Genomic DNA, 25817 nt, shown 5'->3' with positions numbered 1-25817 from the left:
TTTAAATTAAAGTATATTAGATGTTGTAGTACTTAAGTACTACAACATATCAATTTTTTGATTTCATGACAGTGCCCATTTAACTTTTTTGCTATTATATAGTTTAAAAACATTTTGGGGTTAGTTTTACTCTTTGGCAATGAGTCTTTCTGTCTTTTTATTTTTGCTGATTTTCAGTCTTTTTGTTTTTTATACATATTTAAAATTTTTCTCTATCTTTTTAATGCTTCTTCACTGCCGTCCTGTTTAATAGTTTTAAATGCTTTATTTTGATAATTTATTGCCTCCTTAACATTTTTATTCATCCATATTGGTTTTCTTCTATTCCTGACCCTTTTATTCCCATAAGGTACATACATCTTACAGTGAACATTTAAGATATTTCTAAGTCTCCCATTTAGTGTCAGTATTCTTGTTTTTGAGGACATTATCACATTTTATATTGTTAAGGGCTTCTCTGAGTTGATCAAACTTTGCCTTCCCAAAGTTCATTGTTTTTGTGGCCCCTCGAGAGATTCCCTTATCGAAGAATAAATTATAATGTATTATATGATGATCACTATTTCCTAGGTGTCCTTCTACTTGCACATTAGTTACTCTGTCGGGTCTGTTGGTTAATATTCAGGCCTGGAGGGGGGGGCCCCTCTGGTCGCGCCCTGCACCATTTGGGACAGATAATTGTCTTTAGCTATAGTCAGAAACCTGTTTCCTTCATGAGATTCACAGGTCTCAGTCTCCCAGTTTATCAGGGTAGTTAAAGTCCCCCATTATGATCACATCATTCTGATTTGCTGCCTTGTTTATTTGCCTCAGTAATCGATCTTTTGGATTTTCCATTATGTTTGGTGGCTTATTACAAACCCCTATCAGAATTTTTTTTTTATTTTATCTCCATATATTTCTACCCATAATGACTCCACATTATAGTTTCCCTCCCATATATCCTCCCGTAGTGCGGCCTTCAGACTATTTCACATAAAGACAAACTCCTCCCCCTTTCCGTTTTTGTCCGATCCTTCCTGAATAGACTATAACCCTGTATGTTGACGGCCCAGTCACAGCTATCATCCAACCAATTCACTGTTATACCCACTATGTCATAATTTTCTTCAGACATCAACCACTCCAGTTCCACTGTTTTATTGGACAGACTTCTGGCATTAGTAATCATGCAATACAATGGTGTATGCTTTTTCTTCCTATGAAGCCTATCCATATTAATTATTCTAAGCCCTCCCTCCACTCCACCCCCAGGTACATTAATAAGTCCTCCCTCTCTATCTACACTATCTTCCCCCTCTACGTTGTAGGCCCCCCCCCCCCCCCTAGTTTAAACACTCCTCCTAGTATTGGTCCCAATACCAATATCGGTATAGGGACATCCCTAATCTTGTTGCTATAGGCAACTGCTCCACTGGGCCTTTACTCAGTTTAATAAATCTCTTCCATTGACCCTAAGCACATGGCCAAGACAACACAGGGGGGCTTAGGGACAACTCTGTGACTGGGCCAGCCAAAGCCCTGACTTGAACCCAACTGAACATCTCTGGATAGACCTCAAAATTGTTTTACTCTGATTCAAGCCATCACCATTCAACCCGACAGAGCTTGAGAGAGGATCTGCAGAGAAGAATGAGATTCCCAAATACAGATGTGCAAACCTTGTGGTATCATACCCAAGAAGACTGGAGGTTGTAATCACTGCCAAAGGTGCATCAACTAAGTACTGAGGAAAGGGTCAATTCAATATTTTACTTTTTCCTTGCTAGATTTCTTGCATTCTGTTTTTTGGGCAGGCCGTAACATATCAAAAGGTTTGAAGACTTTCTATCTGTATTGTAGTAAGGGAGACGTGAGCTGGTATTATGGATTGAAATGTCCTTAATGTTCAGAAGCAGTAGTGGCACCTGGTCACCACACCAGGGATCCCTCCACATTTCAGATGGAGAAGAGATAGGGAAGAGTTGGCATACACACCCACATGGACACAGTAAAACTTTTGAAATAAACAGCAGATGTTGTAGTGATGTTGTTTCTGATTTAAGTGTAAAAAATCAAATGCATACATTTTTTGGGTCTGAATTTCACTATAAATTACATTTTCACGGGACATCCCTCTTTAAAGGGGTAATCCAGTGGAAAACAATTTTTTAAAATCAACTGGTGCCAAAAAGTTAAATAGATTTGTAAATTAGTTCTATTTAAAAATCTTAATCCTTCCAGTACTTTTCAGCTGCTGTGTGCTACAGAGAAAGTTATTTTCTTTTTGAATTTCTTTTCTGTCTGACCACAGTGCTCTCTGCTGACATTTCTGTCCATGTCGGGAACTGTCCTGAGTAGGAGCAAATCCCCATAGCAAACCTATCCTGATCTGGACAGTTCCTGACATGAACAGAGGTCTCAGACAGAAAAGTCCTTCCTCCGGATCATACAGCAGCTGATAAGTACTGGAAAGGTTAAGATTTTTAAATAGAAGCAATTTACAAAACTGTTTTTAACTTTCTGGCAACAGTTGATTTAAAAAAATAAATAAAAAAATAAAATATAAAAAAATTCCACCGTGGTACCCCTTTAACTGTTACTCCTATATTTGTCTTATTCCCCTCTCCTTATAGGAGGATACTTTCCAGCGGTATGTGCGGCCAGAAATTAAACCAAAACTTTCTGAATTCTGTATTAATCTTACTGGAATAACCCAGGTAAGTGTTTGACGGGTAATTATGACAAATGTCACTTCATGCTTTCTGTTGGCAGCTAGAAGCTGTGTCTATTATTATTATTATTGTTACATTGTTTTATTTCCTATGTGAATAAAGTTTGAAGCTCATTGATTGTTATCTGGCTCCTCACACTTTTATTCATTCCACAGGATCTGGTTGACAAGGCTGACACGTTTACTGTGGTTCTCCAAACTGCAGTGGACTGGATGAGAGAAAAGGAGCTGGGTACAAAGTTCAAGTATACAATCCTGACTGATGGGTATGCTTTGTTGTTTCCATTACTTTGTAGATTTGTTTAGGGGGCTTTTGTGAGGCTTTGATATTGATGGCCTATCCTTAACATAGATGATCAATTTTCAGATTGGCTGATAAGCTGATTAACCCCTTAAAGGGGTACTCCGGTGCTTAAACATCTTATCCCCTATCCAAAGGATAGGGGATAAGATGCCTGATCGCGGGAGTCCCGCCGCTGGGGACCCCCGGGATCATGCACGCGGCACCCTGTTTGTAATCAGTCCCGGGAGCGTGTTCGCTCCGGGACTGATTACCTTCGACTACAGGGCGTGCGGCATGTGACGTCACGCCCCCGCCCCCGTGTGATGTCACGCTCCGCCCCTCAACGCAAGCCTACGGGAGGGGCGTGATAGCTGTCACGCCCCCTCCCGTAGGCTTGCATTGAGGGGCGGAGCGTGACATCACGGTGGGGCGTGACGTCACCCGCCGCCCGCCCTGTAGTTGCCGGTAATCAGTCCCGGAGCGAACACGCGTGCATGATCCTTTGGATAGGGGATAAGATGTCTAAGCACCGGAGTACCCCTTTAAGGACCAGACCAATTAAATTTATGCATTTTCATTTTTTTTCTCCTCTCCTTCTAAAAATCATAACTCTTATATTTCCATCCACAGACCCATATGAGGGCTTGTTTTTTGCGTCACCAATTGTACTTTATAATTACATCACTTATTTTACCATAAAATGTACGGCGCAACCAAACAAATATTATTTATGTGGGAAATTTGAAAAGAAAACTGCAATTTAGCAAATTTTGGAAGATCTTGTTTTCACACTGTACACTTTTCGGTAAAAATTACATGTTTTCTTTATTCTGTGGGTCAATACGATTAAAATGATACCCATGTTATATGCTTTTCTATAATTGTATCGCATAAAAAAAATCTCAAACCATTTTAACAAAATTAGTATGTTTGAAATTGCCCTATTTTGACCACCTATAATTTTCTCATTTTTCTGTATATGGGGAGGTATGAGGGCTCATTTTTTTGTGCCATGATCTGTAGTTTTTTATCGGTACCACTCTTGCTTAGGTTTAACTTTTTTATAAATTTAAATAAAATGTGACAAAAAAGCAATTTTGGACTTTTTAAAAAGTTTTTACGTTTATGCCGTTCACCGTACGGGATAATTAACAATATATTTTAATAGGTCAGACTTTTACACATGCAGTGATACCAAATATGTGTGAATTATTTTTTTTAACGCTTTTTGGGGGGTAAAATGGGGAAAAAACGGATGTTTTACTTTTTTACTGGGGGAGGGGATTTTTCAATTTTTTGCGGGTGACCCCGCATCATATCACGGCAGGCCCGGCATCATAGTGAAGCCGGGACCCGCCTCTAATAGCGTGCGAGACTGATCGAGGTGCTGCGCGCTATTAACCCTTTAGCCGTGCACTCAAAGCTGAGCCATGCGGCTAAAAGTGAAAGTAAAAAGTGCCGGTTAGCTCAGTGGGCTGTTTGGGATAGCCGCAGCGAAATCGCGGCATCCAGGACAGCCGGAGGGTCCCTACCTGCCTCCTCGCTGCCCGATCGCCGAATGACTGCTCAGTGCCTGAGATCCAGGCATGAGCAGTCAAGCGGTAGAATCATCTATCACTGGTTTCCTATGAGAAACCAGTGATCAAGATCAGTGTGTGCAGTGTTATAGGTCCCTATGGGAGCTATAACATTGCAAAAAAAAAGTGAATAAAGATCATTTAACCCCTCCCCTATTAAAAGTTTGAATCACCCCCCTTTTCCCATAAAAAAAAAAGTGTAAATAAAAAAATATACATGGTATCGCCGCATGCGGAAATGTCCGAATTATAAAAATATATTGTTAATTAAACCGCACGGTCAATGGCATACGCGCAAAAAAATTCCAAAGTCCAAAATAGTGCATTTTTGGTCACTTTTTATATCAGGAAAAAATGAATAAAAAGTCCTATCAATGCAAAAATGGTACCGCTAAAAACTTCAGATTATGCGCAAAAAATGAGCCCTCATACCGCCCCATACACGGAAAAATAAAAAAGTTATAGGGGTCAGAAGATGACCATTTTAAACGTATTAATTTTCCTGCATGAAGTTATGATTTTTTTCCAGAAGTACAACAAAATCAAACCTATATAAGTAGGGTATCATTTTAATCGTATGAACCTACAGAATAAGGATAAGGTGTCATTTTTACCGAAAAATGTACTACGTAGAAACGGAAGCCTCCAAAAGTTACAAAATGGCGTTTTTGTTTTTTTTTTCAATTTTGTCTCACAATGATTTTATTTCTCTGTTTCACCGTAGATTTTTGGGCAAAATGAATGACGTGATTACAAAGTAGAATTGGTGGTGGCGCAAAAAAAAGCAATCATATGGATTTTTAGGTGCAAAATTGAAAGAGTTATGATTTTTTAAAGGCAAGGAGCAAAAAACGAAAGTGCAAAAACTGAAAACCCCCCGGTCCTTAAGGGGTTAATTGTCCCCATAGGGGACTATTTATAGCAATTATTTGATTGCGAATACTGTTCAGTGCCATGCATAGGACACAGCACTGCTCAGTATTATCGTGATCTTCTGCTCTGGTCTGCTCAATCTCAGACCAGAGCAGAAGACCCCGGGAGACAGCCGGAGCCAGGTGACGGGAACTCCGGCTGCCATGCTGGATGATCGGATCCCCACGGCAGCGCTGTGGGTGATGCGATCATCCATTCAAAGTACCTCACTGCCGCAGATCACGGCATCTGAGGGGTTAATGGCAGATATCCGCCATTACGGGTGGGTCCCCGGCTGCTGATAGCAGCCAGGACCTGCCGCGCATGACGCGAGCACCGCTCCGGTGCTCGCGCTCATGGCGGCGCGTAAATGTACCTCATGGTGCGTTAAGTACCACGGCACCATGACGTACATTTTCATCCATTGTCGTTAAGGGGTTAAACGGGTTATGGCACACCGCCACGTCCTCTTTATCTAACAGACTTGGCATTAATGAGCTGCTATACCAGGTATTGCTGCTACACAATGTATCAAACTGCCTGTGATTAACAATGAAAAGGCCGCAGCACAGAGACATTATAGTTATAACTTTGTCTGGGAATGGGGCTCAGTCATCAGGGAAGTTTGCCAGCTCCTGAGCCATAGATCTTTGATCTTAGATCTAAATGTAAAATGATTCCACTGAAAGTGTTATTCATATGTCACTGTGAACATTGCAGCATAGTATTGTGATAGATATGTATTAAATAACTTTTTCTATGTGTGTGGTTATACTGTGATAAAGGGAAAATCGCTTCTCTTGCTTTTGCTGTTGTATAGAAAAAAATGAAATGTGAAGGGTGAAACTGACAATACTTGTCTCACATCAAAAATCACAGCTAGTTATTCCTATCTAATAGTGGTGACATCATTGGTGGAGCCTTAACCTGTGTGACCCACACCAATCCTGGGAATGAAGGGTCTGCAACTCTATTTTAGTGTCTTCTTTACAGTGACTGTGCTGTGCAGGAAAGTGGGACATGGCCCAATTTTATGATCTATAATATAAAATGAAGGCATATCCTAGCAATTGACGTTATTTTATATGCTGGTTGTGACACTTTAAGAGACTGTTTTGGATGTATATATTTAATAAAATAACACAAGTGACACTATCTGCACTGTCGGCAGGTTCATTGTATAGAGACATGCCTCCTGCTTGTTCCATGCAGTTTATTTGTACTTTTTTTTTTCTTTCTGAAAAATAACATGGAAGCAGCACAAAAGAGGTCTCAGGAGAGCTATTTCATGTAGAATACAAGTATTTTTTCGAAAAGAGGACCGATTCTATTTAACGCTTGTGCACACTAGCATCTGTGAGACTTATGTTTTCCTTTTATTAAACAAAGACCTGTTTTTTTTTGGCTTCGTTTTAATAAATGAAGCCCATAGCACGCTATGTGTGCTGTATTACAATATTACCAATTCATATCACAGACCTTCTGTGCAAGCCCTAAGCCTGTTCTGTCAAGTCTACTAAGCCATCAAGAATTTAGTGAATAAAATAATGAAAATCGGAGCTGCTTGAAATTAAAGTGAAATGGACCTTTTGGTTATACCAATGGTTACAAGACTTGTGTTTTTGTAGCATCTGTTAACCTTTATTAAAATGCATAACCAATAAAACAATACTTTTGTTTTATTATGCCTTGGCAGGTCATGGGATATGAGTAAGTTCTTAAATATGCAATGTCGTGTAAGTCGTATAAAATACCCACGGTTTGCAAAGAAATGGATTAATATCCGCAAGTCCTATGGAAATTTTTACAAGGTAGGTACAGTGTGATGTCTTCACTATTTATAATTTTTATTAATTTATACCAGTGAACTGTATTTCTTTTAGCTACCCTTGCCTTCTGGTCATATGCTATGTTTGTATGCTTTATTAGGGATGTCCCGATACCATTTTTTTAAAGACAGAGTATGAGTACCGATACTTTAATTCTAGTACTCGCCGATACGTAATACGAGTACTTTTATTTTAAAGGGAATCTGACACCAGGGTGACCCGGTTTCTGGCGCTGCTTACTGTGATATGTGGGTCCTTGTTGTGTGCAATGGAGGCGGCTGCTGTAGTATGAGCCAAGATTTCTCTTATCTCATCTCTCTTATAAATTCAAGTTAGTGCAAGTGACTCTGCCGTAAGATTGCCTCTAATAGTAGAGTATAGATAGGTGCAGACATTAGTAGCAGCCCCCCCACCCCTTCCCCCCCTGTAGTAGCCAGCAGGGACCCCCCTTGTAGTTTCTCACTTGCACCTGTCCGGTGTTGCCACTCTGCAGCCCCGTTCTGCTGTCCGCATCATGGCGTCTTATGGAGGAGCATGGTCACTCTGCTTCCTCCGTAGCGTTACGCTGGGCGCAGTGGAGTGACGTTTGTGTCACAGACTCCTACATAAGACGCCATGATGTGGACGGCAGAACAGGGCAGCAGCAGTGATGCGGACAGCAGAACGGGGCAGCGGAGCACTCCACCAGGTATTGGATTTGGTATTAGGAACATTGCACAAGTCTCCGATACCATGCAAATACCTTGTATCTGCCCCGATACCGATACTAGTATCGGGACATCCCTATGCAGAATGACTTGCAAAATAAAAATATAAGCCTTTAAGTGTCCCCTTCAGATTTCATTTTGTTTTTTACCCAGGTTCCAAGAAATCAGACAAAGCTGACAACGATGCTTGAGAAACTGGGCATGAAATATGATGGTCGCCTTCACTGCGGTTTAGATGATTCAAAGAACATTGCTCGAATAGCTATTCGCATGCTGCAAGATGGCTGTGAACTTCGTGTCAATGAGAGAATGCACAATGGACAGCTAATGACTGTATCCTGCTCCCTGCCATTTGAAGGGGCTGCAATTCCTCATCATCCACAGTATAGAAAGTAACATTTTTTAAAAATCTTTTTATTTTTAGATTGGAGCACTTTATATTTTAAAAGAGAGAAATATAATATCTTAACGTCCACTGTACAAATGTGGCAGTGATATGGAAAATAACCATGACTTTGTGGATTGATTGATTTCAGAAATAAAGGTTCCAATAGTGCTCATGTGCTTTCATAATAATTTATAAAATAAAAAATGTACTAAATTCCTGTAAAGTTTGGATCTGCGTAGTCTGTGAAGGGATTTTAGTCTAATGGTATTGTAATGGAGTTGTAATACCACATACAAGCTGAGGACAGATGGGATACTGTTTTGGAAAGAAAGCAACTATGTTTCTTGGACGTCTTTGGGCAACACTGTGAGGGGTTAACCTGAACCCTGGCTCTATTGAATAGAGCAAAGATTGGTTAGCAACGATAGAAAAATTAACTAAACAATTTAACAAGACCATAAAAGGATAGGAAAAACCAACAGACAATGCATTTGTTTTCTGTCCCTACTGGATGCCTATTTCTATTCTGTGGATCAGAGTGTCTTGAAACAGCAAATTCTGGAGATCTCTAGTTGGAAAGTATCCTGCATGTGCTAAATGGTTGTCCCTGTCCCTCCACGTGCAGCTGTTCCAGGTCATGACATACTCTTGCAAGACTTATGATCTGCAAGAATTTCCTCCCTGTGACGCAGTCAGTTGATTCTCATGATACAAGATCTTATGCTGTCGCTGCAGCCACGCGGGATCTCTCTATTGCGAGACCTATTTGCCTTCAGTTTTGCCCTTGCCTCTGTAATGTTCCAGAATCTATTTTGTGATACACGATCGCATTGTCTCTATGGGACACTTTTTCATGCAGTTCAGAAGGCATAATTGGCAGAAGCATATACATTTTGGCAGCATCCTGGAGAGGCTAAGTTCTGTAACGAACAAGGTGCTGATATGTGGGACAACAGAATAAAGAGTAAAAAGACACATCACTGAATCTGTGTGGGCTGCCAGCAACCGCTATCAAATGACTGAGGGGAACCTTTGCAACTTGTGCTGTAATTCTGAAAGAGGTGTTGCGTTATGAAGAATGTATTTTCCCGGTTCATAACTCTGATTACCTGTACTTCGGATGAATTGATTTGCTTCTGTTGCTTTGAATAGAACTGGATGTACTGTGAAGGATGAAACGGACTGGTGAGAAATGATCACCCGTCCTAATGCAAGTGTTCACCAAAGTATCCAGTTTTATTAGAACTGTATAGTCACTGAAGCTTCGTATGATTACACTAAATAAATTCCCGAACTTTGGCACTGAATAGGGCTGCACGATATGGGAAAAATCTGCGATTGCTATTAAGGAGGTAAATATTTCGACTGTGATATAATAAACAAATGGTGAAATCCCCCCTATTTAATGTCCAATCCCTCTATTTTATAAAGCCAACTCGCCCAATTCCATGTTCATTGACTGAACATAAAATGGAAGGGATTGGATATGAAAAAGGGAGAAATTAGCTTAATTACGCCTCCGCATTTCATGTACCTGGCCTGTTATAGTGTAGTCCGCATACTCTCTTGTCTTGGTATAGTGTAGTCTTCACCTTCTCCGGCGTTGTTGCGTTGCTCTATTATGCAGCACAGCTACACAGGAGGGAACACTGGGAGTATGTGTATTCCCTTTTGCTCTTCCGTTTTTTTCCTCTTTACCTTTTTAACCTCTTCAGGACACAGGGCGTATGGCTACGCCTTGCATTCCGAGTCCTTAAGGACACAGGGCGTATCCATACGCCCGTGGGAAATCCGGTCCCCACCGCTAGCCGGTTGGGGACCGGAGCCGGATGCCTGCTGAAATCGTTCAGCAGGCATCGCGGCATATCGCCCAGGGGGGGTCGTTATGTCCCCCCCCAGCCCAGCGATCTGCGGCGGATTCCGGGTCAATCGGGTCTCCAGTGACCTGGAATTACAGGCTGTTCGAGGCAGCCCCGAACAGCCATAGCCAACTCCAAAATCCCCTTGTCGCTCCTTCCCTTCTGAGCACTCTACTGCGCCCGCCGAACACTTTACATAGACATATGATGTATGTGTTTACTCGAGAGAAATTGGGCTACAAATAAAAGTAATGTGAGTGTAAAAAATGAAGATTTTGAATTTTCTCCTTCACTTTGCTGCTATTCCTGTGAAACACCTAAAGGTGTTAAAACACTGAATGTCATTTTAAATACTTTGGGGGGTGTAGTTTTTATAATGGGGTAATTTATGGGGTATTTCTAATATGATGACCCTTCAAATCCACTTCAAACCTGAACTGGTCCCGGAAAAATATCGAGTTAGAAAATTTTGTGAAAAATTGGAATATTGCTGCTGAACTTTGAAGCCCTCTGATGTCTTCCAAAAGTAAAAACTCATCCATTTTATGATGGAAACATAAAGTAGACATATTGTATATGTGAATCAAAAAAATTATTTGTAATATACATTTTCCATACAAGCAGAAAGCTTCAAAGTTAGAAAAATGCAACATTTTCCAATTTTTCATCCAATTTTGGGATTTTTCACCAAGAAAGGATGCAAGTTACCACAAAAATGTACTACTATGTTAAAGTAGAATATGTCACGAAAAAACATTCTCAGAATCAGAATGCTATCTAAAAGCATCCTAGAGTTATTAATGTTTAAAGTGACAGTGGTCAGATGTGCAAAAAACGCTCTGGTCCTTAAGGCCAAAATGGGCTTGGTCCTTAAGGGGTTAAAAATCATAACCCTTTCAATTTTGCAACTAAAAATCCATACGAGGGCTTATTTTTTGCACCACCAATTCTAATTAGTAAGGACATCAGTCATTTTACCCCAAAATCGACGGCGAAACTGGGAAAAAAAAATCAGTGCGACAAAATTGAAGAAAAAACGCCATTTTGTAACTCTTGGGGGGCTTCTGTTTCTACTCAGTAAATTTTTTGGTAAAAAATGACACCTTATCTTTATTCTGTAGGTCCATACGATTAAAATGATACCCTACTTATATAGGTTTGATTTTGTCATACTTCTGGAAAAAATCATAACTACATGCAGGAAATTTTTGTTTAACCCCTTAACAACGCAGGACGTAAATGTACATCCTGGTGAGCTGGTACTTAACGCTCCAGGACATACATTTACGTCCTAAGCATAACCGCGGGCATTGGAGCGATGCCCGGATCATGCGCGGTAGGGATCGTCCGATATCTTTTTATTTTTTATTTTTTTTATGTCCGATACCGATAATCTGTTAACTTTCAGGCAGATAGCCGATAACTTATACCGATATTCTGGTATAAGTTGTCGGCTATTTCAAACCCCCAACCGACGGGGCAGAAGCCGTTGCAGATCAATGATTTAAAGCGGGCGCTTTAAATCAATGAACTGCTGCAGCTTTTGCTGGGCCAGAGACCGCCGCCTGCTTCTCTCCCCCTGCCTGTCCTGGGGTCCTGAGTCTAACCACCACAGTTGCCCCGTAGCCACGCCCCATCGCCTCCCCCCATCCCCGGTGTTATAATTACCTGTTCCTGGGGGTCCACGATACTTCTGGCTCCATCGGCGTCCTGCGCCGTCACTGTGCGCGCTGACAGTGTCGTTGCGTTGGGGACGTCACTCGTCATTGTGCAGTGCACAGCCACAGCGCAGGAGCCAGAAGGATCACGGACCCCTGGAACAGGTAATTATAACACCGGGGATGGGGGGAGGCAATGGGGCAGCAGCGGTATGTGGGCAGAGGATGGGCGGAGGTGATGGGGCAGCTGCTGCGATATGTGGGCAGAGGATGGGGGAAGCAATGGGGCAGCGGTGGCATATAACATAGGTATCATTTTAATCAAATTGACCCAAAGAATAAAGAACACGTCATTTTTACCGTAAATTGTACGGCGTGAAAACGAAACCTTCCAAAATTAGCAAAATTACGGTTTTCTTTTTAATTTCCCTACACATTGTATTTTTTGGGTTGAGCCATACATTTTATGGTGAGTGAGTGATGGCATTACAATGGACACCTGGTTGCGCAAAAAACAAGCCCTCATACTAGTCTGTGGATGAAAATTAGTTATGATTTTTTGAAGGCGAGGAGGAAAAAACGAAAACGTTAAAATAAAATTGTCTGAGTCCTTAAGGCCCAAATGAGCTGAGTCCTTAAAAGGGTACTCCGCCCCTAGACATCTTATCCCCTATCCAAAGGATAGGGGGTAAGATGTCAGATCGCTGCGGTCCCGCTGCTGGGGACTCACAGGATCCCCGCTGCGGCACTGCGCTATCATTACAGCACAGAGCGAGTTCGCTCTGCACGTAATGACGGGCAATACAGGGGCCGGAGCATCATTACGTCACGGCCCGCCCCTTTCAATACAAGTCTATGGGAGGGGGTGTGGCGGTCGTCATGCCCCCTGCCATAGACTTGCATTAAGGGGACGGGCCGTGATGTCATGAGGGACGGAGCCGTGACGTCACACTACTCCGTCCCCTGTATCGCTCGTCATTACGCACAGAGCGAACTCGCTCTGTGCTGTAAGGATAGCGGGGTGCCGCAGCGGGGATCCCGGGGCTCCCCAGCAGCGGGACCATGGCGACCATACATCTTATCCCCTATCCTTTGGATAGGGGATAAGATGTCTAGGGTCGGAGTTCCCCTTTAAGTAGCTAAAATTGTCATCTTCTCTCCACTATAACTTTTTATTTTTTGCGCGTACGTGGTATGAGGGCTAATTTTTTGCGCCGTGATCTGAAGTTTTTAGCGGTACCATTTTTGTATTTATCGAACTTTTTGATCGTTGTTTATAAATTTTTTCATGATATAAAAAGTGACCAAAAATAAGCTATTTTGGACTTTGGAATTCTTTCGTGCGTACGCCATTGACCGTGGGGTTTTAAATAAAGATATATTTTTATAATTTGGACATTTCCGCACGCGGCTAGATCACATATATATGTTTGTTTTTATTTACAGTTTTTTTTTTAATGGGAAAAGGGGGGTGATTCAAACTTTTATTAGGGAAGTGGTTAAATGATCTACACTTTTTTTTCACTTTATTTTTTTTATTTTAATTTTTTTTTACAATGTTATAGCTCCCATAGGGGGCTATAACACTGCACACACTGATCTTTTACATTGATCAATGGTTTCTCAGAGGAAACCATTGATGAATGATTCTGCCACTTGACTGCTCATGCCGGGATATCAGCGGACAGCGAGGAGGGAGATAGGGGACCCTCCTGCTGTCCTACAGCTGTTCGGAATGCCGTGATTTCGCTGCAGTGATCCCCAAAAGCCAACTGAGCTAGCTGGGAGCAGTTTACTTTCCTTTTGGACGCGGCGTTCAACTTTGAACGCCACGTTGAAAGAGTTAATAGCGCGCGGCACCGCGATCAGTGCCTTGCGCTATTAGCCATGGGCCAGGCCCAACCCGCTATGCGTTATAGAAAGGGAGTGGGTGGAGGGCGCACAGGTACACCCTCTGTCCCAAACAGGTTAAGGACCAGACCATTTTCACTTTTAGGACCAGAGCATTTTTTTGCACATCTGACCACTGTCACTTTAAACATTAATAGCTCTGGATGCTTTTACTTTTCATTCTGATTCAGAGATTTTTTTTTTTTGTGTGTGACATATTCTACTTTAACATAGCGGTAAATTTTTGCCGATACTTGCATCATTTCTTGGTGAAAAATTCAAAAATTTGATAAAAAATTTGAATACCGTATTTATCGGGGTATACCACGCACCGGCCTATAACATGCACCCTCATTTTACCAAGGATATTTGGGTAAAAAACGTTTTTTACCCAAATATCCATGGTAAAATGAAGGGGGCGTGTGTGTGCATGTGTATACCCCGATACACCCCCAGGAAAGGCAGCGGGAGAGAGGCCGTCGCTGCCCGCTTCTCTCCCCCTGCCTTTCCTGGGGTCTGGAGCCCTACTGCCGCCGCTTCTCTCCTGCTGGCTATCGGCGCCACTGCCCGTTCTCTCCCCCTGACTATCGGTGATGTCGCCGATAGTCAGGGGGAGAGAAGCGGTGCCGACAGCCAGAGGGAGAGAAGGGGCAGCGGCACCAATTGCCGGCGCCGCTGCCTCCCCCCATCCCCGGTTGCATAATTACCTGTTGCCGGGGTCGGGTCCGCGCTGCTTCAGGCCTCCGGTGTGCGTCCCATGTGTCGTTGCTATGCACGGCGCGGCGCAATGACGAGTGACGTCTTTGCACCGCGCCGTGCAGCGCATAGCAACGACGCAGGGGACGCACACCGGAGGCCTGAAGCAGCGCGGACCCGACCCCGGCAACAGGTAATTATGCAACCGGGGATGGGGGGAGGCAATGGATGCCTCTGCCCCTTCTCTCCCCCTAGCTGTTGGCGCCGCTGCCCCATTGCTGGCGCCGCTTCTCTCCCCCTGGCACCGATAGTCAGGGGGGGAGAACGGGCAGCGGCGCCGATAGCCAGAGGGAGAGAAGGGTAGGCAGGGGCAGAGAAGCCGGCAGCGCTGGCGGTCTCTGCACCTGCAAAGCCGCTGCAGTTCATTGATTTAAAGTGCCTGCTTTAAATCATTGAACTGCAGCGGCTTATCGGCGTATAACTCGCAGGTAGACTTTAGGCTAAAAATTTTAGCCTAAAAAGTGCGTGTTATACGCCGATAAATACGGTATTTGCATTTATTTTTTTTACTTTTAAACTCTGTTCATAAGGAAAATGGAACTCCAAAATAAATTATATATTGATTCACATAACAATATGTCTACTTTGTTTGCATCATAAATTGATATGTTTTTACTTTTGGAAGACATCAGAGGGCTTCAAAGTTCATCTGCAACTTATCAATTTTGCACAAAATTTTCAAAATCGGAAGTTTTCAGGGACCAGTTCAGTTTGGAAGTGGATTTGAGGGGTCTTCATATATGAACCCATTATAAAAACTGCACCCCTCAAAGTATTCAAAATGATTCAGTGTGTTAACCATTCAGTTGTTTCACTGGAATAGCAGCAAAAGGAGAAAATTCTAAATCTTCCCTTGCCAGAACAGCAAAACAGCAACGTAACAAGGGGTACAGTGAGCATTTACACCCCACAGCTGTTTGACGACTTTTCATTAAAGTCGGATGTGTAAATGAAGAATTTTTTTTTTACTAAAATGCCTGTTTTTCCCCAAATTTTACATTTTTACAAGGGATAATAGGAGAAAATGCCCCCAAAATGTGTAACCCGAGTACGTAAATACCCCATGTTTGGACATCAAGTGCCCTGCTGGCACATTACAATGCTCAGAAGAGGAGGAGCGCCATTGAGCTTTTGGAGAGAGAATTTTGTTGGAATAGGAGACGGGGCCTTGTGCGTTTACAAAGCCCCCCCCCCCCCGGTGTCAGAACAGTGGACCCCCCACATGTGACCCCATTTTGGAAACTACACCCCTCACAGAATTTAATAAGGGGTGCAGTGAGCATTTACACCCCACTGGTGTTTGACAGATCTTTGGAACAGTGGGCTATGCAAATGAAAAATTACATTTTTCATTTTTATGGACCACTGTTCCAAAAATCTGTCAGACACCTGTGGGCATAAATGCTCACTGTACCCCTCATTACATTCAGTGAGGGGTGTAGTTTCCACAATGGGGTAACATATGGGGGTCCATTGTTCTGGCACTATGGAGGCTTTGTAAACACACACGGCCTTCAATTTCGGACAAATTTTCTCTCCAAAAGCCCAATGGTGGTGCTTCTTTTCTGAGCATTGTAGTTCGCCTGCAGAGCACTTTAAATCCACATATGGGGTATTTTCTTACAGAAATGGGGTTACAAATTTAGGGGGGCTCTTTTTTTTTTTCTTCCTATTTTCCCTTGTGAAAATGAGAAATTTAGTGTCACACCAGCATTTTAATAAAAAAAAAAATATATATATATTTTTTTCATTTTCCCATCCAACTTTAACAAAAATTCGTCAAACACCTGTGGGGTGGTAAGGCTCACTATACCCCTTTTTACATTTCGTGAGGGGTGTAGTTTCCAAAATGGGGTCACACGTGGGTATTTCTTTTTTTTGCATTTGTCAGAACCACTGTAAAATCAGCCACCCCTGTGCAAATCAACAATTAAGGCCTCAAATGTACATAGTGCGCTCTCACTCCTGAGCCATGTGGTGCATCCGCAGAGCATTTTACACCAAATAAGGGGTATTTTCGTACTCCAGCATGTTAGTGTAAACATTTTTATTTTTTTACATTAACATGCTGGTGTAGACCCCAATTTTTCCTTTTCATAAGGGGTAAAAGGAGAAAAGCCCACCAAAATTTGTAACGCAATTGCTCCCGAGTACGGAAATGCCCCATATGTGGCCCTAAACTGTTTTCTTGAAATACGACAGGGTTCCGAAGTGAGAGAGCGCCATGCGCATTTGAGGACTAATTTAGGAATTGCACAGGGGTTGACATAGTGGTATTCTACGCCAGTGATTCCCAAACAGGGTGCTTCTAGCTATTGCTAAACTCCCAGAATGACTGGACAGTCAGTGGCTGTCTGTAAATGCTAGGAGTTGTTTTTTTGCACAGCTGGATGCTCAGTTTTGGAAACACTGCTGTACAATGTTTTTCATTTTTATTGGGGGGGATAGTGTAAGGGGGCGTATATGTAGTGTTTTACCCTTTTATTTTCTGATAGTGTACTGTTTTTACCGTACATTTACATGGGCGGGGGTTTACAGTGAGTTTCCCACTAGGAGTTTGTGCTGCAGCAGAAAATTTGCCGCAGCTCAAACTTGAAGCAGGAAACTCACTGTTAACCCGCCCCATGTGAATGTACCCTGTACATGACAGACCGTGCATGCTGGAAGTTGTACTTTTGCAAAAGCTGGAGGCACACTGGTTGGAAAACCTTCAGTTAGGTTCTGTTACCTAACTCAGTATTTTCCGACCAGTGTGCCTCCAGCTGTTGCAAAACAACTCCCAGCATGTACTGATGGCCGAAGGACATGCTGGGAGATGTAGTTGCGTACCTCCAGCTGTTGTATAACTACAACTCCCAGCATGGCAAGAAAGCCGTTTGCTGTTCGTGCATGCTGGGAGTTGTAGCTTTGCAAGATTTAGAGAACCATGGTTTAGAAACCACCGCACAGTGATCTCCAAACTGTGGCCCTCCAGATGTGGCAAAACTACAAATCCCAGCATGCACAAACAGTAAATAGCTGTCTGGGCATGCTGGGAGTTTTGCAACATCTGGAGGGCTACAGTTTAGATGCCACTGTATAGTGGTGTTCCTCCCCCCCCCTCCCCCCCCCGGGATCTGCTATTAGTCAGTCACTTCTGACCGACCAATAGGAGGGGTAGCACTCCTGCCACCTCACTCCTCATCCCTTCAGGGGGATCATGAGTGTCTTGGCCAACCCCTATCCCCCTTATTTTACGGTATGACCTGGAATCGCCGCAGATCGACGGTCTCAGGACCCCCCTCGGCAATGTGCCGGGATGCCTTGTGAATTATTTCAGCAGGCATCCCGGTTCCCATATGCCGGCGGTGGGGATCGGAGAAACGCAGGGCATACCTGTATGCCTTGAGTCCTTAAGGACAAGGGAAAGGGGGAGTACGGATATACTCTGTGTCCTTAAGTGGTTGAGGACCGAGAGGGGGTTTGTTGGGAGGGTTTTTTTTTTTCTTCCTATGATTAAAATTTTCATCTTCTGACCTTTTCTATCTCTTATTTTTCCATATACGGGGCTGTGTGAGGTAAATTTTTTCCGCCGTGATCTGTAGTTTTTATCGGTACTATTTTTGATTTGATTGACACCATATGAAGTGTTATTTTCTCCAAATTTTTTTGTATAAGAAGTGTTATTTTCTCACAATTGTATTAGTCCCCATAGAGCAGGGTTTTCCAAATGTGTCTTCATTTGTAACTCCCAGCATGCCTGGAAAGCCAAAGGCTGGAAGTTGTAGTTTTGCAACAGCTGGAGGCACACTGTTTGGAAAACACTACCATGTGGACTATTAGATGCAATCTTGTGATTGCAGACACTGAACAATGTTGTGCCAGAGGACCACTGCATTTATCAGTGTTATCGGCACTCCATTATTACAGCCTGCTGAGGCTGCCAGCATTATTGGAGCGTCGATCGGACGAGCCGGAGGCATATAGAGAAACTCCTCCTGTCCTCTCAGATGATCAGGACCCTGCGGGTGTCCCGATCTGCTCCATTGAGCCACTGACACTTGATTTTGGCATTTTAAATGCTGCAATCAACTTTTATTGTGGCGTCTAAAGGGTTAAAGCCGGAAATCACCCGGCTACATAAACCTGCCACACGGCTGCGCCATTTATTTACGGCGGCCAGCCATGGTGGGGTTAACCTCTTCACCTGATGCCACTGCCAAATCACAGGAGGGGAGCGCAGTCAAGTGGACTGCTGGGCCAATCCTCGCCGCCACAGAAGTTTTTGTTGCTGCTGCAGCCGCCACAGGATCCCCTGCCGTCGTCAACTGAGCCACTGCAATGCCACCGCCAAGAAGCAGGTAAATAATCACGGCCAAATTGACATATCGCAATTGGCAAAAATCGTGATATATTGTCCTTGGGATATATCGTACAGGCATAGCACTGAAGGATAGTAGCCGGTAAAGATTTTAAATTTTTTAATTTTAACCCCTTAAGGACCAAGCCAATTTTATTTTAGCATTTTCGTTTTTTCCTCCTAGTCTTCAAAAAATCGTAACTCTTATATATTTTAATCCACAGATTAGTATGAGGGCTTGTTTTTTGCGTGACCAGTTGTCCTGCATGATGTCATCACTCATTTTACCATTAAATGTATGGCGCAACCAAAAAAAATTCCATTCATGTGGGCAAATTAAAAAGAAAACCACAATTTAGCAAATCTTGGAAGGTTTTGTTTTCACGCCGTACAATTTATGGTAAAAATGACATGTGTTCTTTATTCTGTGGGTCAATACGATTAAAATTATACCCATGATAACAAACTTTTCTATTATTGTTGCGCTTAAAAAAAATCACAAACTTTTTAACTAAATTAGTATGTTTAAGATCCTTCTATTTTGATGACCTATAACTTTTTTATTTTTTTCTGTATAAGCGGCGGTATTTTTGCCCATTTTTGCGCCATTATCAGTACTTTTTATTGATACCACATTTGTGTTTATAAAACTTTTATTCATTTTTTTTTTTATTGAATAAAATGTGACAAAAAAGTAGCAATTTTGCACTTTTTTTAAAATTTTTACGTTCACGCCGTTTACCATATGGGATCAATAGCATTATATTTTAATAGTTTGGACATTTACGCACGCGGCGATACCAAATATGTGTAATCATAATTTTTTTTACACTATATGGGGGGTAAAATGGTAAAAAAGGACATTTTATATTTTTATTTGGGGAGGGGATTTTTCACATGTTTTTTTAAACTTTTTTTTACTTTCACTTTTACACTTTAATAGTACTCATAGGGGACTATCTATAGCAATCGTTTGATTGCTAATACTGTGCAGGATAGGACACAGCACTGCTCAGTATTATCAGTGATCTTCTCCTCGGGCTGCCATGCTGGATGATCGGATCTGTATTGAGCACTGCATCTGAGGGGTTAATGGCGGACATCCGCGTAATTGTGGATGTCGGCCATTATCAGCGGGTCCCTGGCTGCTGCTAGCAGCCGGAACCTGCCGTGTATGTCGCGAGCACCCTTCCAATGCTCATGGTCATACATAGGACGTAAATGTACGTCCTGGTGTGCGAAGTCCCGCCAAACCAGGGCGTACATTTACGTCCGTGGTCGTTAAGGGGTTAAAGGGTTATTCCCATCTTACATGGCATATCCATAAGATTGGCGGAGGTTCAGACTGTGTGACCCACACCAAGCCTGGGAATGAAGCACTTGCAACTATAATTTAGTTCTGTCTCCTTTGCTGGCACAGTCATGTGCCGTATGAGAAAATGTGGAATGTCCCTTCTTAAGTAAATTTCCTTTGCTTGTTTTGGCTCAAAAACAGCGCAAAAGCATCATCTGCTAATAGTGTCTCTGAGACTGGAGGAGGAAGCCTCATATGATTCTATAGCAAACAGTGAAAAAGTCCTCTAAATTAATAAAGGTGGTCGAATCTAATAAAGATGCTCAAGTTTGTTAAAAAAGCAAATAAGAACATCTACCTTCCAGAAAAAGAGTGCAAATTCCATCTTATCCTTGATAATATTCAAGCTATGCAAAGGGAAAAGAGAAATCTAGATCTGTGTTCCAGGTTCGAACATTCTTGTGCATAGGCCTGGAAAGAAAAAATGGAAGGTGGACATGCCTGTGGCAAAACTGGCAAAAAAAAGTCCACTGCTTCCTGTAAGGTGGCTTTATCATCTAGCCCATTAGCAAGAGCACTCTGTATGTAGCTTACACAGTTTACACACGTCATCCAAGATGGAATCCCTAGAGAAACTATCTTTGAGAGCCTTCCCTTATTAAAATCTGCACAGAATTTTGCATGAAAATTCTGCAGTAGATTCCTCAAAAATTAATTGCTCATTCAATTCAATGGAATTCCTACAGCAGAAATTCTGCTGTCTGAATGGTACAGCGGAATCCAATTAAAGTGTTTTGGCTATGAATTCAAGCAGAATTCCATGCAAAAATCAGATCAAATGTAGCCATCTCTAATTCAGCAAGAAGAGTTCTGTGGAGCAGAGATACATTGCTATTCATCTAAAAATAATTTCTTTGTGCCACCATTTCAACCACATAGATTGTTTGGTACACAGCTTAAAAAGATCCTGCAGAATTGGTGAAGAAAAAGTGCATTTTCCACAAACCAGATCTGTGTGAACTCTTCTTTTTTTGGGAGATCACCTAGAAACAAAGATTCAGACCCAACAAGCAATGCAGATACAGAACCAAAGTAAACCTTTGGGTTCATAAAACTTAAAGGGGTACTCTGCCCCTAGACATCTTATTCTCTAGCCACAGGATAGGGGATAAGATTTATTATCTTGGGGGATGCTGAGACCCCCCCCCCCCCCCCCCCCGTGATCTTTGTGCAGGTGCTGCTGCATTCTGAACACAGAAGCTTGAGGTTTCCTGTCCGTTTATGGGAGGGGGCAGACAGCTAGTACATAGCCATCACGCTTCCTTCTATAGACATGAATGGAGGGGTCATAACTGCTGTGGTCGCCCATCATCTGGCACCTAGTGGAGTTTGCTCCATGCAGCGGATTTCTGGGTGCCACACTTGAGATTGCAGGGGTCCCGGCGACTTGACCGCCCCAAGATCAGATATCGTATCCCCTATTCTTTGGATAGGGGATAAGATGTCTAAAGGAGAAATACCCCTTTAAGCCCCCAGACCAAAAAGTCACTGAGTGGCAGCACGACTCCTGTCTTATCATGAAGTCTAAAAAAAAAAACACCTCTACAGAGTCTTGGCATTTATTAAAAAGGGGTCATCTTATGGTCCTCCAGAAAAAAAAATGGTCAAAAAGAAATCAGGCCTGAAGGAGTTCTACAGAAAGATGCCATCAAGCCAATCCGCACCATCCAAAATAGATTGGGAATATTTTCCCAAAAGATGAAGAAATATGGTGATTAGTAGATTTTCCCCACCTCAATCAGTCAAAAGATCTCTATAAATTCAGCCACAGGTTTTTTTTTTTTTTTCGCCACAATGAATTTGAAGGTTGCCTATGTTCATATACCAATTGCAAAAAAAAATAAAAAAAAAAATTCCTCTGGTTTTGCATCATATTTCACTCCGAAGTCTATTAGTTTATCTGCCTTCTATTTGGGCTATGTCTAAAGATGCAGTCATGGCCATAAATGTTGGAACCCCTGAAATTTTTCAAGAAAATGAAGTATTTCTCACAGAAAAGGATTGCAGTTACACGTTTTACTATACACATGTTTATTCCCTTTGTGTGTATTAGAACTGAACCAAAAAGGGAGAAAAAAAAGCTAATTGGACATAATGTCATACCAAACTCGAAAAATGGGCTGGACAAAATTATTGGCACCCTTAACTTAATATTTGGTTGCACACCCTTTGGAAAAAAATAACTGAAATCAGTCGCTTCCTATAACCATCAATAAGATTTTTACACCTCTCAGCCGGAATGTTGGACCACTTTTCCTTTACAAACTGCTCCAGGTCTCTCTTATTGGAGGGTGCCTTTTCCCAACAGCAATTTTAAGATCTCTCCACAGGTGTTCAATGGGATTTAGATGCAGACTCATTGCTGCCACTTCAGAACTCTCCAGCCCTTTGTTGCCATCCATTTTTGGGTGCTTTTTGATGTATGTTTGGGGTCAGACCCAAGATCTCCGACGCAAACCCAGCTTTCTGACACTGGACTGTACAGTACAACCCAAAATCTGTTGGTAATCCTCAGATTTCATGATGCCTTGCACACATTTGAGGCACCCAGTGCCAGAGGCAGCAAAACAACCCTAAAACATCATTGAACCTCCACCATATTTCACTGTAGGTACTGTGTTTTTTTCTTTGTAGGCCTGAGCCTGCAGGACAGCTTGCATATCTTTGGAACTTGTTTGGGGCTGCTTATCCACCATCCGGAGTGACCTGCGTTGACACCTTTCATCAATTTTTTTTCTTCCGTTCACACCCTGGGAGATTAGCTACAGTGCCATGGGTTGCAAACTTTTTGATAATGCTGCGCACTGTGTATCAAGTATTCTTGATAACATCTTTTTGGCCATGCAATGCCTGGTTCCCTTTCTTGTTAAAACTTTTAAAGTGAGAATATCTCAAACTGCCTTTCAGACCAGCCCCAAGAAGGATTTCTTCACCCAGACCCTACTCGGCTTTCATTGACAGCCTCAGGCTTAACATGTTAAAAGTCATCTGTCATCAATATCTACTCTGTTTCCGGGTCTTCTCCAACAATCCTCCAATCAGAAGATTTTTAAACGGTTAGTGTTGCAAATATAAAACTAACATGTGGTCCAGAAAGGTCAAAAGGTTTAGTTTACGATGGGTCTCAGTTCTTAGACCCGTTCATGCGTAACTCCCTGTGAAGTGCCGGGTACTATGATCACAGCAGGTCTCAGGACTGAGACCCAGTGCAATATTAACTTTTTACATGTCTAAGTGACAAGTAGAAAGTTTATTAATGACACAAAATGATTAATGAGATCTAGAAAATGTGCTTTTTCATAGGGAAAAGCCATTCTGGATGCTCATTTTTTTTAACCATATCAGTTTTATTGCTGGACTAAAAACCGTGGCAGACCAGGGTTTTCAGTCCGGCAATAAAAAATGATACGGTTCACAAACAAGCCAACCGGATTTACTATATGACTAGCAGGGATACAGCAGTGGCCGGCTTTTAGATTACCCTGCCTGATCCAGCAGCTGTATTGCATAATCGCAGTGGGAGTGTGGCCTTACATAGTTTGTAATAGTTTGTAAGAAGCAGACATCACATCATGTGACCAGCCAAAAAATTTAGATTTTTTGTTGTTTTTTTAAACATTTGTTCTATAACCATTCAAAGAATGTTTTAACTTCTATGTTATGGTGTCTTCAGATGGAGTAAAACAGTCAGTATAGATGATGGATTCATAACCGCCAGGTAGATTCTACGCTATTGGAAGATTCTACTGTATTAGTATACTGGATTTGTTCAGTACCAGTATGAAAGCAATATGTCGGGTGACAGTTCTTGCTCCTTGTATACTGGTATTTTGCAGCTATAAGGCTGTTTTAACAGGTCAAGGGTGCATTCAAACACACCGGATCTGCTACAGATTTGAAGTTGTAAAATCCACAGTTCCACAGATTTTACAAGCCAATTCTTATGTATGAATGATCCCTTACTAAATTTGTAGCTGCTTAACTGCAACTTTAGGCTCCCAGAGGATCCAGTGTGTGTGTGAATACACCCTTAAGATATATAGGGTGGATCTCAATAGTTGTGTCAGTGTAATACTACAGATGTACTTCAGCATAGTATAACAGGTAAAAAGTAAAAATTATAGAAAATAAAAGATTTGTTAATAAATAAGTAAAATGCAAAATAAATAAATGAATAAAACAAATGCCTTTCCCAATAAAGCCCTGTATTATCACACACACAAAAAAATCCTGCCATATTCATAATGACTTGTACAATAATAGAATAATGTTACAAAAATTTGTAATGCACAGTGAACGCCATAAAAACATAGTTAAAAAAAAACAAGAAATGTCCAATTTTTCACAATATTTTGGAGTTTTCCACAAAAAATGCTGCACGTATAAGCAATAATCTTTCACTAATATAAAGTACAATATGTAACAAAAAATCTGTCTCAGAATCGCTTCGCTCAGTAAAAGCATTTCAAAGTTTTCACCACTTAAAGAGACACATTCCAGGTTTGAAAAATGGGGCTCGGTCATTTAGAGCAAAATCAGGCGTGTCCTTAGGGGTTAAAAATGAAAGTTGGAGGGCCGAGGTTACTTCTATTCTGCTTACCCTGCTGAGGTTTGATATTGAAAAAGCTTTTGATTTAGTTTCTTGGAAGTACCTTTTTGGTGTTCTCCGGCCCATTTGTAGACACCCTGCGGGCTAATATATTCTTGCCCATGGGCGATGTTGAAGCTCCCTTCTAACCCAGTTCCAATATCAGTCAAACGTGGTACCCACCAGGGCTGTCCACTTTCTCCGGCGCTGTTTGCTCTGGCGATGGAGCCCCTGGCGGTCCTTATTCGCGAACATCTGGACATCAAGGGAGTTCAGATAGATAACTCTTCTTATCTCACTAACTGTTTCACTGAAGACCTATTACTTACTCTTACCTCACCTCTTGTTTCACTTCCTAACCCCTTCTCTATTTTAGATGATTTTTCTGCTGTTTCTGGCCTGAAAGTCAACCGATTCAAATCGGATGTCCTTTTCTGTCAGACTCCCCATCTAACACAGAAACTCATCTCCTTCAACTTTGATTTACCTTCCTCTTATACAGTGGGACAAAAAAGTATTTAGTCAGCCACCAATTGTGTAAGTTCTCTCGGTTTAAAAGATGAGAGAGGCCTGTAATTTTCATCATAGGTACACCAACTATGAGAGACAGAAGAGGGGAAAGAAAACAGGAAATCACATTGTAGGATTTCTAATTAATTAATTGGTAAATTCCTTGGTAAAATAAGTATTTGGTCACCTACAAACAAGCAAGATTTTTGTCTCTCACAGACCTGTAACTTCTTTAAGAGTCTCCTCTGTCCTCCATTCGTTACCTGTATTAATGGCACCTGTTTGAATTTGTTATGAGTATAAAACACACCTTTCCAGAACCTCAAACAGTCACACTCCAAACTCCACTATGGGCCAGACCAAAGAGCTGTCGAAGGACCCCAGAAACAAAACTGTAGACCTGCACTAGGCTGGGCAGACAATCTGCAATAGGCAAGCAGCTTGGTGTGAAGAA

General features: G+C 42.0%; 1 protein-coding gene across 2 annotated transcripts in view; it reads left to right on the top strand.

Annotated features, from left to right (window-relative positions):
• ERI1 (exoribonuclease 1) overlaps positions 1-8626 on the top strand; it is a 41159-nt gene extending 32533 nt beyond the window's left edge. For both annotated transcript variants that reach the window (XM_056551955.1, XM_056551954.1), the window contains exons 4-7: positions 2616-2699; positions 2870-2979; positions 7182-7296; positions 8175-8626. In XM_056551955.1, coding sequence (XP_056407930.1) covers positions 2616-2699; positions 2870-2979; positions 7182-7296; positions 8175-8417 — 552 coding nt within the window. In that variant the 3' untranslated portion in view covers positions 8418-8626. The remainder of the gene's footprint in view (positions 1-2615; positions 2700-2869; positions 2980-7181; positions 7297-8174) is intronic.
• The last annotated feature ends 17191 nt before the right edge of the window (positions 8627-25817 follow it).

This window comes from Hyla sarda, chromosome 1, assembly GCF_029499605.1.
Source record: "Hyla sarda isolate aHylSar1 chromosome 1, aHylSar1.hap1, whole genome shotgun sequence".
In the NCBI taxonomy this organism is placed as follows: domain Eukaryota; kingdom Metazoa; phylum Chordata; class Amphibia; order Anura; family Hylidae; genus Hyla; species Hyla sarda.
This window is presented reverse-complemented; position numbering and strand designations above follow the sequence as displayed.